At 44.8% G+C, this 15,831-nt stretch overlaps 1 protein-coding gene across 4 annotated transcripts in view; it reads left to right on the top strand.

Annotated features, from left to right (window-relative positions):
• RUBCN (rubicon autophagy regulator) overlaps positions 1-15,831 on the top strand; it is a 66,155-nt gene that overhangs the window by 16,825 nt on the left and 33,499 nt on the right. For all 4 annotated transcript variants that reach the window (XM_056127140.1, XM_056127138.1, XM_056127139.1 and 1 more), the window contains exon 2: positions 8,994-9,147. In XM_056127140.1, the coding sequence (XP_055983115.1) occupies positions 8,994-9,147 (154 nt within the window). The remainder of the gene's footprint in view (positions 1-8,993; positions 9,148-15,831) is intronic.

Raw genomic sequence — 15,831 nt, 5'->3', positions numbered from 1 at the left:
CATCCTTCCACCAGTGCACACTTTCCACCACCAGTCCTCACCCTGCTTCCATGGCAGGCAGTTTCCCCAATACTCTCTACTTTTGGGCATTGGGCTGGAGCGATAGCACAGCGGGTAGGGCGTTCGCCTTACAAGCGGCCAACATGGCCGACCCGAGTTCGATTCCTCCGCCCCTCTCGGAGAGCCCGGCAAGCTCCCCATGACGTATTCGATATGCCAGACACAGTAACAACAAAGTCTCCAATGGAGACGTTACTGGGCCCGCTCGAGCAAATCGACGATCAACGGGAGGGCCTTTTTGGGCATTATGTTTTGCTCAAATTTTCCCACCACCATAGAAGCCTGCCTGCCAGGGGAAGATGCTAGATCGTTTATTGTCCATTGTTCATTTTGAATATCTTGTGTGCTGCGGCCGCACTTCTAGAATCCTAGATTGTAAATGGTTGGATTCCAAAGACATTTCTGTAGCGCACTAATCCATTTTGGGATTCAATTAAGAGTCTCTGGACCAGGACTGTTGGTGTGCTAAGATGGCGCCTGGGGGCACATTGTGGGTGTGACAGCCAGGCCAGCGAGCGGCAGAGCCCGGTGCTCTGTGGCCATGTGGCATGGAGATCTAGTCCTAGAAACCGCATGCCTGGGTTTGCTTGTGGAAGTGCTTGATCGCCAGGATTCCATCTGGAGCAGGGAGAGAGCGCAACTGCTCCGTCTGGGGTGCCCCAGTGAAATTGGCTCAGTATGGGGTCTGGAGAGCTCTCCGGCTCTGTGGTGTCTTCTGGGACTCACTGCTGTATCTCTGGCTTTTGATCTCTTTCTAGATTTATTTCACAAATGCCAGTGAATTGCTATGAAGGCCTTGACCTTTTCAGCAAGTGGAAAGACCTGCTCGGTCTCCACAAAGCTAGGATATCCTAGACAATAGAATGAGACCTTGATGCAGCAACCAGGTAGGCAAAACTGCAGGTGCTCGCTGGCAGCGTTCGGGACTCCCTCCCAGAAGCAGAATGCGGATTTGCTCTCTAGTCAGTGCTTCAGATGTGCTGTTGTCCAGCACCTTACCCAGAGGGGCAAGGGGAGGTGTTTAGCATGTGCCTTTACTGGCTCTCGTTTTGACTCCTAAATCAGCTGTGACTCATTCATATTTCAGTGGTGCTGCTGGAGACCCCAGCCTAGAGTAAGGACTCCTGAGCCCAGATCAGGGGAATGGCACAGCAGCAGCTGCTGATCATGGTGAGCGCCTCCTCAGTGACACAAGACCTCAGTGCCCCACACACGAGGCAGTACTGCCCTCTGCTGGTTGCTTTCCGGGCGCCCTTAGAGTCCTCGCACTTCGAGGTGCCTTTGCCTGTCAGCCAACTCTATTCCTGTGCATCTGCTGCATCTGTTCAGAGCCTACATTGTCTGCTCCACAGGGAAACATTTTGCATAATCAAGAGTTGAATTATTTTAAGGAAGTAAAAGAACTTCAGATCACCCTGCCTTCCCTGGTGGATGGCAGTGTATCAAGATTGCCACCCAGAGTTTAAAGACAGTCTCACTCTCATAAGTGAGACTGGGGCTGGCATTACTCTACCATGCTAGGGATTGAATTTAAGACTGACTTACATAAAGCGTATACTCTACCACTTGAGTCCTATCCTTAGTGTCCATCTTGGTTGTTTTTGCTTTTTCCCCAAAAAATATTTTTGGGATGTCTCTTTTATACAACAACTTAATCTGTTTGGTTAAGTTGGGGATGGAGCTGGGGATGGAGCTCCAAGCCTTTTATACATATTAATTATGCACTCTACGTCTTTTTTTAATTTTTAATTTTATTTTCATAAAGTTGTTCACAATAATTGTTTACGTTCAACATTTCGACACCAATCCCACCACCGTTACACCTTCCCACCACCATTATTTCAAGTTTTCCCACCAGCACCCAAGCCTGCCCCATAGGCAGATGCTAGACAGTTTATTCTGTACTGCTTGTTATGAATAGTAAGCGATGTTGGGTGGCTGCGAAAGTGGCTGAGCATTCATGGAATTCTAAAATCTTTTAAATATTTGGGGTCCAGAGGCATCTCTGCGGCATGCTGCTCTCCTTTGAGATTCATTTTTGAGCCTCTGGATCATGGCTGCTGATGCGCTTAAATGGCACCCAGAGGCAGTTCTTGAGCGTGACTGCCAGGAAAGCGGAAGCACAGGGAGATGGGGGAGGCCAACCATCCCTGACTCCAGCAAGCCTGGAGTTTTCAGTCCCTGGTCCCGCATACCTGGGTTTTTCAGCAAATTCATTCTCTGAGCCTGTGAAAGTAGGCCGTGAGCATGATGGTGATTGGGTTCTAGAGGCTTGGGCTCCCAGGGTTCATTTTGGACACCCCCCTCTGAGGTGCCCTTGTGAAATCAGCCTGGAGCAGGGTGGGGAGACATCTCTGCAGCATGCTGCCCTCTTCTGAGATTAATTTGTGAGTCTGAATCTTGGCTGTCAATATTCTTAAATGACCTGATTTGATCTCTTTTGAGATTTATTTATGGGTCTCTGAAGCAAGGCCGAGAGATGAGCTTTATACCTAACTTTTGGCTGTTTAATTTCTTGGGAAACTTGGCCCCACGATGTTGGGGTTTGGCCAGAGGCACAGTTGTTTTTGGTTGTCAGGAAGCCTGAAGGCATCATCAGGCTGCTGATGCACTCGCCCTGCGGGTACCGGTGACCTGCTGGTGGCTTGTACCTCCATGCACTCTGCTTCTGAGCTGCACCCACAGCTCCCTTAGATGACACTTTATTGAGACGTTAGTCCTTTCATTTTGTCTGTCTTTGCCTTTACTGTACTTATTTATATATTTTAACTACTCGAAGGAGGAGTTTGGGCCACAGCCAGCTGCGTTCAGGGGTTTTTGGCTCTTTGCACAGGGATTACTCCTGGCTATGCCGGGGAACATATGTGGAACAGGTGATTGAATCAGAATCAGCCACATGCAAAGCAAATACTTTATCTTAGTCACTGTGAAATTAGAAGTTTTCATGACTGGTTTTAGGCATGCAGTGTTTCAACACCTCTTCCTTCACCAGTGTCTACTTCCTTCCCTTCACCAGTGTCCCCTCCATCCCCATTTGCCCCCCCCCACCAGTCTGCTCTTATGACAGCACCTTGGTGTGTGTCTGTGTTGGTGTGTGTCTGTGTGTCTGCACTGTGCCGTACAGCACTGTTGCTGACAGGGATTCCTGCATGACCCTTTGCCGCCTTTCAGCATCGCCTCCTCCTGGCTGAACACGTCCCTCCACCATGACTGTCCAGTCCCCAGACCCCTCAAGTTGTCGTGGTTCCTGTTGAATGCCATTTCTCACTCTCTTATTTCCATTTTCTTTTGGTATTTGTTATTCTATCATTTTGTTTCTTTATATCCTAGGTATGAGAGAGAGCATTCTCTGTCGGCCTCTCTTCCTCTAATTTCACTCACTATGATAATCTCCAGGTTCCTTCAGTGGCAGCAAATTGTATAGCTTTTTCTTTTCTTATGGCTGGGTAATATTCTGTTGTATATATGTACCATAGTTTCTTTTTCCAGTCATCTATTTTTGTACTCTTGGGTTGTTTTCAGATATCTATTGTGTATAACGCTGCAAGGAACATAGGGGTGCAAATGCCTTTTCACAGTTTTGTTTTTGACCCTGGAAGGGACAAAAGATCCAGGAATTGGATTTACTAGGTCAAATGGAAGCTCAATTCCTAGAGTTTTTAGGAATATTCATGTTGTTTTCCAGAAAGGCTGGGCAAGTTGACATTCCTACCAGCAGTGGATAGAGTCCCTTTCTCCCTTCCTTCGTGCCAGCACTGGTTGTTCTTGTTTGTTTTTGATGGGTGCTGTGACGTGATATGAGATATTACTGTTTTGATTTGCATCTCCTTGATGATTAGTGGTGCAGAACTTTTTTTTTCATTTGCCTGAAATGAAAAATAATTTCTCCCATTTTGCGGGTTGGCTTTGTACCCTGGTCATCACTTCCTTTGTGGTATAGAAGCTTCTTAATTTAATCTAGTTTGAGTGCTATCTTTCTAGTCCCTTTTCTTTTTTAATGGCTCAAAGAGATTTTTATTTTCCTAAAGACTATTAAAACTTTTACCATTGTATTTAGGTAGCATGTTGACAGTAGTATTAATGTTTATGATCCTTTTCTTTGCGTGGGTGAGGGGCACACCCAGCAGTGCCCAGGCCTTACCTGGCTCTACAGTCAGGAATTACTTATGATGGTGTATAGGGGACAGATGGGATGCCAGGAATCAAACCCGGGTCAGACACATGCAAGGAAGATGCTGTACCTGCTGCCCTACCACTCAAGCTCTTTAATGTTTATGATCTTGATATCGCCTCTTGATAGTGTGTCTATCATGTCTCACCACCATCAAAGTTCTCCAGACCCTCTGCCAATGACGTAGTATTTATACCTCCTCCCTTTTGTCACTTACTCCTACTTCTCCTGTCATGACCTAATATAATTTATAATCCTTCTGCATCACTTACTCCTCCATCTCCCTGCCATTTGGTAAGCTAAATTTGTAATCCAAGGCCAGTAGCTTGTCACTGTTCAGTGCTGTACATTCCCATGTTTTATTTCTCTACGTACTGCAGATGGAAATATATATATATATATATAGAGAGAGAGAGAGAGAGAGACAGAGAGAGCGGGAAACATATATGGGGATATATATATATGTATTTCAGAGAGCCCGGCAAGCTACCGAGAGTATCCCGCTCTCACGGCAGAACCTGGCAAGCGACCCATGGTGTATCCGATATGCCGAAAACTAACATTAACGGGTCTCATTCCCCTGACCCTGAAAGAGCCTCCAATACGGCAGCGTTGGGAAAGACGAGTAAAGGGAGGCTGCTGAAATCTCAGGGCTGGCATGAATGGAGACATTACTTGTGCCCACTCGAGTAAATCATGAACAGTGGGATGAGACAGTGACAGTGACTGCAGATGAGTGAAGTCATCCAGTTTTTGCCTTTCTCCCTGTGATTTGTCTGCTTAACACAGTATCCTTCTGTTTTATCCAACTGACGGTAAATTGCATGATCTCTTCTTACAGATATATGTTATTGTGGACACATACCAGAACTTCTTTATCCAATCATCTCTTGCTGACATCTGGGTTGCTTCCATATCTTGGCTACGGTGTTAAGCATTGAACATAAGTATACATATTTTCTTTTCAATAAGGATTTTTGTATTTTTGGCATAGATACCAAGAAGTGTACTGACTAGGTCATATGGAAGCTTTTAGGAGAATTCCTCATACTGTTTTCCCTAGAGGCTGAGCTTAAGGCAGTCTCACCAACAGACATTGACTTTTTGTAAGTGGTCAGAAAAATCTACAGAATGTTCAAATGAGGTTTGTTTTGAGTGCTTATAGAATTAGAAAGGATTCTAATCCGGGCCCTCCTAATCCTGTATTTTAACATTATGTAAATTAGCATGGTGACATTTCCTTGAAGAAATGGTCATCACTCCCCTGATAGTCCTTGAAAAGAGGAAGGTTATTCTAATAGAAATTAAAAGACAAAGTGTTGAAATACAACATTGATGCCCCCAAAGAATTTGACACTTCATTTCCTCATGTTTTCTTTATCTAGTTTTATTAAGTGAATTTATTTATTTTCATTCAATTGCGGGCTGGAGCGATAGCACAACGGGTAGGGCGTTTGCCTTGCACTGGCCGAGGCGAGTTCTAATGATTCCTCCGCCCCCCCTCGGAGAGCCCAGCAAGCTACCGAGAGTGTCTCACCCACACGGCAGAGCCTGGCAAGCTACCCATGATGTATTTGATATGCCAAACACAGTAACAACAAGTCTCATGATGGAGACGTTACTGGGCCCGCTCGAGCAAATTGATGAACAACAGGAGGACCGTGACCTGACTCATTTAATTGCATTTGGTTTTGAGTTTTTATTTGTATTGTAAACTGTGTTGGAAAATAGCTAAGAGGAACCATGAAAATCATCTTAAGGTAGTTTTGCACTAATGTCCTTCAAATGATTCAGGAGAATAAGTCAGTAGTTCATTGATTTTAGGGTATAACTATAAGTGGCTCAGTTGATGTGTGTATACATGTAGATTTATATGCAGATATATAAAGTCACTTTGAATTGCAAAGTTATAAAGTTATTCGTGATTGAGTTTATATATAAAATAAGTTACAGAGTTATTTATAATTGAATTTATATATCACTTAATCACTTAACTTCCCGTTAGTTGGCAATTTGCTCGAGCGGGCGCCAGTAACGTCTCCATTTGTCCCTGTCGCGTGCTAGTGTAGCCCAATGGCATCTGTTCGCTCCGGGAACATGAAGGGCCTCAAACCGATCATTCATGATCTTGATGAAGAAGTCTGACCATCTGGTAGGTGGGCGGCCACGCAGTCTTTTGACATCCCGTGGAATCCAGTTGGTAACAGCTCTAGTCCAGCGGTCGTCTCTAAATCTCATTAAAAGACGACCGCTGGACTAGAGCTGTTACCAACTGGATTTATATATACATTGCTTTATAATTGCAGAGATACTGCACCCAGTCCTTCCCCCAGTGTTCCAGACCCCTCCAACGCTATTCCATAGTTTTCCCACATGACACACCTTTAGTTCCAAGTCCCGTTGATCATACTTCAGGCTTTGTTTCACTCTGTCTCTCTCTCTCATTTCTCTGTACTCCACATGTGGGTAAGAGCACCTGGTGTTTATCTTTCGGACTCACTTCACATCACAATACCTTCCAGTCCATTCAGGTTTCAGAAAATTGCAAAATTTCATTTTTTCTCGTAGCTGAGTAGTAGTCCATTGCCACAGTTTCTTTATCCACTTGTCTGTTGCCAAATACTTGGGTGGTTTCCAGATTTTGGCTATTTTACCTATGGTGTTGTGACCATAGGTGCATATGTGTCTTTTTAGATAAATGTTTTTGTATTCCAGGAGTGGAACTGCAGGATCTTCTGGAAGTTTGTTGGTAATGTTTTTTTTTTCTTTCTTTCTTTCTTTCTTTTTTAATTTTTGCTTTTTGGTTCACACCTGGCGATGCACAGGGGTTACTCCTGGCTCTGCACTCAGAAATCACTCCTGGCAGTGCTCAGGGGACCATATGGGATGCTGGGAATCGAACTTGGGTTGGCTGCGTGCAAGGCAAACGCCCTACCCGCTGTGCTATCTCTCTAGCCCCTGTTGGTAGTGTTTTGAGAGATATCCAAACCATTTTCTAGAGAGCCTGAACCATATAACAGTCTTATCAACAGTGACCGAGAGTTCCTTTTGCACTGCAGCCCTGCCAGCATTGATCATTTTGGTCTTTTTCATATAGACCATTTCAGTTGAGATACTTTTGTCTCAATTTTATTTAAAAATCATGGGTTCATTTTCCACTAGTTGAACCTCTCTCTCTCTCTCTCTCTCTCTCTCTCTCTCTCTCTCTCTCTCCCCTTCCCCCTCTTTATTTCCTGAATCAATTTTTTTAATTAGTGAAACACCATGAGATACAGTTGTAGACTTAGAAACTTTCGTGCTTCAGTTTCAATTATACAATGATCAAGTACCCATCCCTCCACTAGTGCCCATTCTCTACCACCAATGATCCTAGAAGCCCTCCCACCCCCACACCCCACCCCCCCGTACCCCACCCCGCCTCTGTAGCAAGGCATTCCATTTTGCTCACTCTTTCCTTTAGGGTGTTGTAGTTTGCAGTAGAGGTTTTGAGTGGCCATCGTGTTCGGTCTATGGTCTACTTTCAGCATGCATCTCGCATCCTGAGCAAGTCCTCCAAGCATCCTTTACTTGATGTTCTCTTCTCTATCTGAGCTGCCCCCAGCCTGTGAGGCTGACTTCTAAGCCCTGGAGCAGAACTCCTGGTACTTATCTCAATTATTCTTGGGTGTTCAACTCCCATTCTGTTACTTTATATTCCCCAGATGAGTGCAGTCTTTCTATGTCTCTCCAATTCTTTCTGGCTCATTTCACTTAGCATGATACTTTCCATATAGAACCACTTGTGTGTAAATTTCATGACTTCATCTTTTCTTACAGCTGCATAGTATTCCATTGTGTAGATGTACCAAAGTTTCTTTAACCAGTCATCTGTTCTTGGGCACTCGGGATTTTTCCAAGTTTTGGCTATTGTGAACAGTGCAGCAATGAACATAGAAGTGCAGATGTCATTCCAACTGTACTTTTTTGCCTCTCTGGGATATATTCCCAGGAGTGGTATTGCTGCGTCAAATGGGAGCTCAATTTCTAATTTTTTGAGAATCGTCCATACTGTTTTCCAAAAGGGCTGAACCAGTTGGCATTATTTCCTGAATCAATTTGTTATGCTTAATTTTTAATAAATTTTAAATTGTGGACATAAGCCTGCCAAATAGCTCAGCGCATATAGAACTTAATCTTGGTCTCTAGTGTTTCATTCCCCCTTAGTACTACTGGATGTGCCCTTGTGCCTCCACATTGCTGAGGTAACCTTTATAAAATAATGATAATTAAAATACATGAACACATTTTTATTCTTATTCTTAATCATTGTGTGCTAGCATTTGTACTTGTTAACCTGATATATATAGTGAAGGCCAAATGTGGCAGGAGATTTATGGTTTTAAATACATGATCCATTCTTTATCTGTATTGCCTGTGTACTGTCATTTTGAGGAATTTATCTTAATGAGTCCGACTTTCAGAAACACAGGGTTATACTTACGTATGAAAAGATTCCTAATAGATGGAGGATCTTACCAAGTCAGGATTATTATTATGCCAAGTAAAGGTGAGGGTTTTTTTGTTTGTTTTTTTAAATCATATGGTACCTTACAACTTCAGTCTTCTCAGATTTGGGTCGTAGGCCCAGTAAAAAATTAAAAATGAATAGGAGAGAGAATGTGAGGACATAGGCATAGAGGCTTTTTGGCTTGACTTTCTCTGGCACCATCAGAATCCAATGCAGCCAAGTTAACTGACCAATGTGTGGTTGGTGTCTTTGCAGGAGGGAGCACTGGCAGTTGCTCGGTAATTTGAAGACGACCGTGGAGGGTTTGGTGTCAGCCAACAGCCCCAATGTCTGGTCCAAGTATGGCGGCCTGGAGCGACTTTGCAGGGACATGCAGAGCATCCTCTATCATGGGCTCATCCGCGACCAGGTATGAAGATCTTCTTTTGTTTTGGCCAGATTCCCTGAATCTTTTGTTGGAAAGAAATAGTTGCATTAAGTTTTTAGTAGGGAGAAGATGATACTGCTAATTTATTTTAATTTGTTTTTGTTTTGGGGTCACACCCAGCGATGCTCAAGGGTTAATCTTGACTCTGCACTCAGGGATCACTCCTGCCAGTGCTCGGGGGACCATGGGGGATGCTGGGGATTGAACCTGGGTCAGCTGCATGCAACGCTAGTGTCTTACCTGGTGTATCATGCTGACTCCAAATGCTACTAATTTGAATTTATTAGTGTTGGTCTGTGATCCAAGAGGAAGGATATGAGTTCAAGCATGGGTGCAATTGGTGGCTGACGGCCTCCCAACAGTGACGGAAGGACAACAGACAAATGGACAAATGGGGCCACGGGCTAGTTGGTAGTCAGTGACTGTTTATTCAAGTCTAACAGTGTTATGTAGAAATCATGAAGGGTGGGGGTACACATACCATAACAATAAACAGAGGTAAAGCCGCTCCTTCAGGGGAATCTCTTCTAGGAGATTAGCTCAAGGACAAAATCTCATCTCTGGATTCAGCACTCCAAATTACTAGGAGATCTGCTCAAGGGTGGGATTCCATCTAGGGTGTATTGCTTTTTCCTTTCCTCAACTAGTAATCCATTTAAAAATTCATAGTAAATTTACTTTTCACTAATACTTTTAGTCATTTTGTATGGGCACAGTAAGATATATTGAGCTTAAAGGGTGGCTCTTCCTGGGCACATCTCACTATATATCCCAGACCACAGTCCTCAGGCCAGGTTAGTCTTTCCTAACCCCAGAAGGGTCCTTTTACAGTTAACTTCTTTTTGGGTCATGACAGACTTTGTCCCATGACTGTGCTCTTAACTTATTATATATCTTATGGTGCTTCGTTTAGCTTGTCCCTTTTCGATGCCAGGGTAGCTTTTGGCTTGCCCTGGGTCCATCCACATCCCTCACAGGTACCAGCTGTTTGGGGGTGTTAGGAAGTAAGGGCAACTGAGGCTTAAGTCAGGTAAGTATGATTGATGTCCAGGAGTAAATATTATTCAGAGCCAATTAACTCCTATCTTACAAAAGCATAGCACCCACTGTCTTCTGTGTCTATACAAAAAGGACATTGCTAAACCATGCAAGTGACATAGAGGAAAGAGAACAGCAATGTAGGATTATTAGTGCCTGATGGAATTGGGTGTGCCTCAGGGGCATTGTGATGGGTACAACTCAGTAAACCTAAGTTCCCTGCAGCAGGAGCAAGAAACAACCCAGTGTTACCCAACAGAAGATATTCATATCAGATTACTGAAATTTTACTCATAAGAGTGTTCTGGAACACATTGAGAAATATTTACAAAATTGTCATTTTGGGGGCTGGAGAGATAGCACAGCGGGTAGGGCGTTTGCCTGGCATGCGGCCGACCCGGGTTCGATTCCCAGCATCCCGTATGGTCCCCTGAGCACCGCCAGGAGTGGCTCCTGAGTGCAGAGCCAGGAGTAACTCTTGTGCATCGCCAGGTGTGACCCAAAAAGCAAAAAAAAAAAAAATTGTCATTTTGTGGCCATCAAGAGATGGCTCAGCTGGCCAAGAGCACATTTGCATGCAGGGGGCCCAGATTCCACCTCTAGGACCATGTGATCCCAGCACTGCTGGGAGTGACCCGGAAGCACAGAACCAGGTGTAGCCTGCAAGGACTTGCTTGGTGTTGCCCCTAAACCAAGCCAAGCCAAAGCAAAACCAAAGAAAATATTGTCTTTTTTAAGGGCTGAGGATGTAACTTGGGAGCACGTGAATGATCAACACCAAACCTTGGTTTGATCCCTAGTACAGCACTCCACCCCCACCACCAATATTGTCGCTTCTTAAAATAGCTTAAGGTTCATTCTGTAGACAAACTGTATGCCTATAAATGTCAGTTTTGGTTATAACTTTAATTTTTTTACCACTCCTTTTTGTTTGTTTGCCCCACGAGGGGTCAGGGCTTATTCCCGGCTCTGCACTCAGGGTTCTCTCCTGATGAGCCTCAGGGGACCATGCAGGGTGCTGGGGATTGAACCCAGGTTGGCCACTTGCAAGGCAAACACTCTACCTGCTGTACTATTGCTCGGCTCAGAGCTTAATTTAAAAAAATATCAGTCATGGGAGATAGTACAAAGGTTTGGCTGCGTGCCTTGTGTGAGACTGATCCTCGTTCAATTTCTGTCGCTACATGATCCCATGGGCTGGAGTGATAACACAGCGGGTAGGGCATTTTTGTCTTGTACACAGCCAACCTGGGTTTGATTTCTCCGTCTCTCGCGTAGAGCCCGGCAAGCTACCAAGAGTATCCTGCCCACACTACAGAGCCTGGCAAGCTCCCTGTGGCATATTCGATATGCCCAAAACAGTAACAACTAGTCTCACAATGGAGACGTAACTGGTGCCCACTCAAGCAAATCAGTGAACAACAGGAGGACAGTGCTACAGTGCTAATGATCCCCTGAGCATCTCTGGGTATAGTCCTGGTCCTTACAGTTCTTTGAGCACTTCCAGAGTGGCCTGGGGAATCCCTGGCACCCAGCAGCCTCAAACCCTCCCATTGAACCTAGGATTGGTTTGGCCAAGTGTTGCATGAATATTCGCTCAGTTGGAGGTGCTGAGATAAGGAACACCAGAGAAATTATTTTTCACAGGGGGGACCCAGATTCTCTCAGATCCTGTGACAAAGGTAGAGCGTCCTTAGATCTCCTTTTATTTCCTCCTCTGTCAAAGAAGTTCAGAAATTTGGAGGAACATTGAGGCATTAATGCATACATTGTTTTCTTATGTCCCCAAACCACTTAGTTTCAACCCTCAGGAAAGGAATACAAAGCCAAATGTTCTGACCTGTAAGTTACAACCTCAAGCACCCGGGGTCAAGCTGGGTCTGGAGTCATGCTGGGTCTGTGAGAAGAGGAAGACTGACTCCTTCGTTACACTAAGATTTAGGTTATTTACTGAAGGTAGCTTAAAGAAAGATTTGTTCAGCCTCATCCAAACCAGTCTTGACACACGAGTCTTGTCTCGCCCATTTTCATGGGTCTCTTGTTCCTGCCTGTTTGCGGGACAATCTCCACAGGCTCATCCTGATGGTCTAGCCCGGCCCCAAAAGCTAAGAATTGATGGGATGGCTCTGGACCCCCTGAACACTGCTTGGAAAACCCTCCAAAAATGACAAATGTTTACTATTGGTGTTGAGACCTTCTAAAGATTCTTAAACCTCTAATAAACTGTGACTATTAAAAAATGAGTGGAATCTAATAATATTAGTTTCAGCTTTATCATTGTTGGTTATCCACATTAATAGTGTTTTAAATTAGGTTTTGATGCTGAATAAAGTTGTCAAATGAGTTATTGAGGCTACTAACCTCACACTTTTACTAAGTCAGCTTTCACAGCTAAGAGCATAATCCCATGTCCCTAAATATTCAATCTTTTCCCTTCACTGGGACTAATCTTCCCTGGAGCTCTTTTCCCTAACCAGGCTTATTTTTCATAGAATTTATTCTGAATTAGCGTCACATTGGAAAATTCTAATTAATGAATGTTAAATTATATTCTAGGGCTGGAGCGATAGCACAGCGGGTAGGGCATTCGCCTTATAAGCGGCCAACATGGCCGACCCGAGTTCGATTCCTCCACCCCTCTCGGAGAGCCCGGCAAGCTACCGAGAGTATTCGATATGCCAGACACAGTAACAACAAAAGTCTCCAATGGAGACGTTACTGGGCCCGCTCGAGCAAATCGACGATCGGGCCTGTAAATTATATTCTAGGGCTGGAGCGATAGCACAGCGGTAGGGCATTTGCCTTGCACGCAGCCAACATGGCCGACCCGAGTTCGATTCCTCCGCCCCTCTCGGAGAGCCTGGCAAGCTGCCGAGAGTATCTCGCCCACACGGCAGAGCCTGGCAAGCCACCCGTGATGTATTCGATATGCCAGACACAGTAACAACAAGGTCTCCAATGGAGATGTTACTGGGCCCGCTCGAGCAAATCGATGAACAACGGGAGTGCCTCGAGCTCGAGCAAATTATATTCCATGATAGGACTTACAGTGGCCCACCTAAAACATGTGCATACTACTTCTGGATAATATCTTTGAACCAATAATTTTTTAAATTACACTTAATTTTTTAATTAATATATCATGATTTGCAAAGTTATTCATAGTTTGTTTTAGACATGCAGTGTTCCAGAACTAGTCCAGCGCCAGTGTCCGCTTCCCTCCACCAGCATTCCCAACTTCTTTCCCTCCATCCTCTTCACCCTCCAGCATACTTCTTGATGGGCACATTTTTTTGTTTTTGTTTTTGTTTCTTTTGTTTTGTTTTGTTTTGACCTCCGGGACCCAGCCAAAGCCATGCTGAGACCACTCTCCACATGCTTGGATGAGCCTCACTTATAAAGGAATCAGTCCAGGTGTGCAGGACCCATTATTCCATGCTAATAGATTTTTTAGGAGTTCTCCCTAACAGTGCTCGGGGCCCAGGCATCACTGTTGCCAATGCCGTGCCCAGCTGTGCTGTCAGGAGACTTGGTTCTCAGGCCTGGGTGCGCCAGGGCCTCCCTGGCAGTGCCTGGAGGACGGTGTGGTGCTGGGTATCAAAACTGGACTCTGCGAGCAAAGCATTCCTCACGGCCCTTCCATTCATCACCAGCACCCTCAGTCATTTATTGTGAATATTTTTCATTTCCTTGGTAAGTGGGTCTATATCTGGATTTATGCTGTGTTCTGTTCTCTGTTTGTGTACCAGTAGTAATTCAGCATTTTTTTTTCAGTTGTGTGTGTGTGTGTGTGTGTGTGTGTGTGTTTGGTAGAGGGGCTGGGGGGAGTTGGGGAGTGTTTGAGCCACACCTGCTGTGCTTTGGGCATATTCCTGGCTCTTTGCTCAGGAGTCACTTCTGGTGGTGGTGTGGTACTGGCCACTCAGCCTGAGTTGGCTGTGTGCGAGGCAAGTGCCTGAGCACTGCACGGTCTCTCGGCCCACTAGCATTCAGTTTTAGTTATTGTTGGTTTTCATTATGGTGTGAGAGGTACCTCTCAGGTGGTAGCTTCTATTGTGTTGTTGAGTTTCTCTCTAACGCACAGACATTTGTCCTTTCTTATTGACCACCACATATTTTTTCAGTAAGGATAGGAAGGTATAAAGGACTTTAAAATGCGTGCCTTTATTACTTTTTGATTTGTAATTGTGCTTTTCTATGTTGAACTTTTTTTTCTCTTTAAGAAATCTAATATTAGGGCCACAGATAATAGGGTTTTAGGTGCTTGCTCTGTATGTGGCTGAATCTGGTTTGACTCCCACCACCTCCAGGCCCCGAGTCAGAAGGGACCACCAAGCTGGGATTAGTACCTGAGCACTATTGAGTGTGGCACCAAAACCAAACCAACACAGTACAAAACAAAAAATCCAGTGTCTTGCGGTCAAAGCAAAGAGAGTATGAAGCTGACTCTGGAGGTTGTACTTCCCCACACTGAGCCCACTAGGGTGGCCAAGAATTGCCAGAAGGTCCAAAACAAACCAAACACAGTCTGCCTTGCCCCCACCCAATCCAATATCCTTACACTTTGTTTTCTTTTGCTGGATTTGAAAAATAAAACAAATTCGTTTTGTTGCATGGGTGGGTTGTGGAGAATGCTTATGTGATCGACTTCTACCTAGAAAATAATAGTTTATCAAAAGGCATCAATTTGCCTAAATTTTTTGGGGGGGATGGGGTTGAGTGGGAGTTCTCCCAAGCAGCGCTCAGGGTGCCTAGGGCCAGCTGGCCAGCTGGGCTGGGAAGGCCAGTGCAGACTGCTGCATCCCTGCGGTGCTGAGGATGGCCAGGACCACATTCATGGTGCTTGGTGGATGGGAAGGAAGCGTATGGCGCCAGGGACTGAACTCAGGTTTGCCCCGATCTCTCCCCAGCCTAGTTTTTCTAAATTTTTATAAGTTTTAAAAATAACAGTTCTAGTTCTCAGCAACAATAAGGGGGAACAATAAGGAGATTTCCCACCAGCTCCCGACCTTCACTCACGCATGACCTCCCCCAGCAAGGTACACACTTGCTACAGCTGATGAAGTGGCAGGGGCACGTCATTGTTAACCCAGAGTCCACATTTTACCTGACCCGTCAGAGTCATGTAGAATGCTTTTACTCAAAGTCCTCTCCACTTCGTGCTTCCCCAAACCCAGCCACTTACCTTTTTAGTGTCTCCATAATTGGGCCTTTTTCATAGTGTTCTTATTGAAATAATAATATAAATAGCTTGTTACGATCAGTTTCTTTTGTTTTTCTTGTTTGGGGGCCATATCCAAAATGTTCAGAGCTTTCTTCTGGCTCTGTGTTCAGGGATCATTCCTTGATGATGCTCAGGGACTGTATGCATCACCAAGGATTAAACCAGGGTCCACCACAAGAACCTTACTCCCTATTCTGTCTCACTGGCCTCCAGATGTGTATTTTGTAAATACTTTTTTTCTCGTCTATCGAGTCCTATCTCTGGAATTAATAAGTGAGACTCCCTATTTCATTTCTGAGTTTTCTTCAGATTTTGTTTGGAGAAGTCAAGATGCTTTTCGCATAGGAATGCCATTATCAGGAGAAGTGCTGGGGTTGGTAGCCTACTGAGCAGGCCGTAGCCTC

This window comes from Sorex fumeus, unplaced genomic scaffold (assembly GCF_029834395.1).
Source record: "Sorex fumeus unplaced genomic scaffold, SorFum_2.1 ptg000063l, whole genome shotgun sequence".
Classification (NCBI taxonomy): domain Eukaryota; kingdom Metazoa; phylum Chordata; class Mammalia; order Eulipotyphla; family Soricidae; genus Sorex; species Sorex fumeus.
This window is presented reverse-complemented; position numbering and strand designations above follow the sequence as displayed.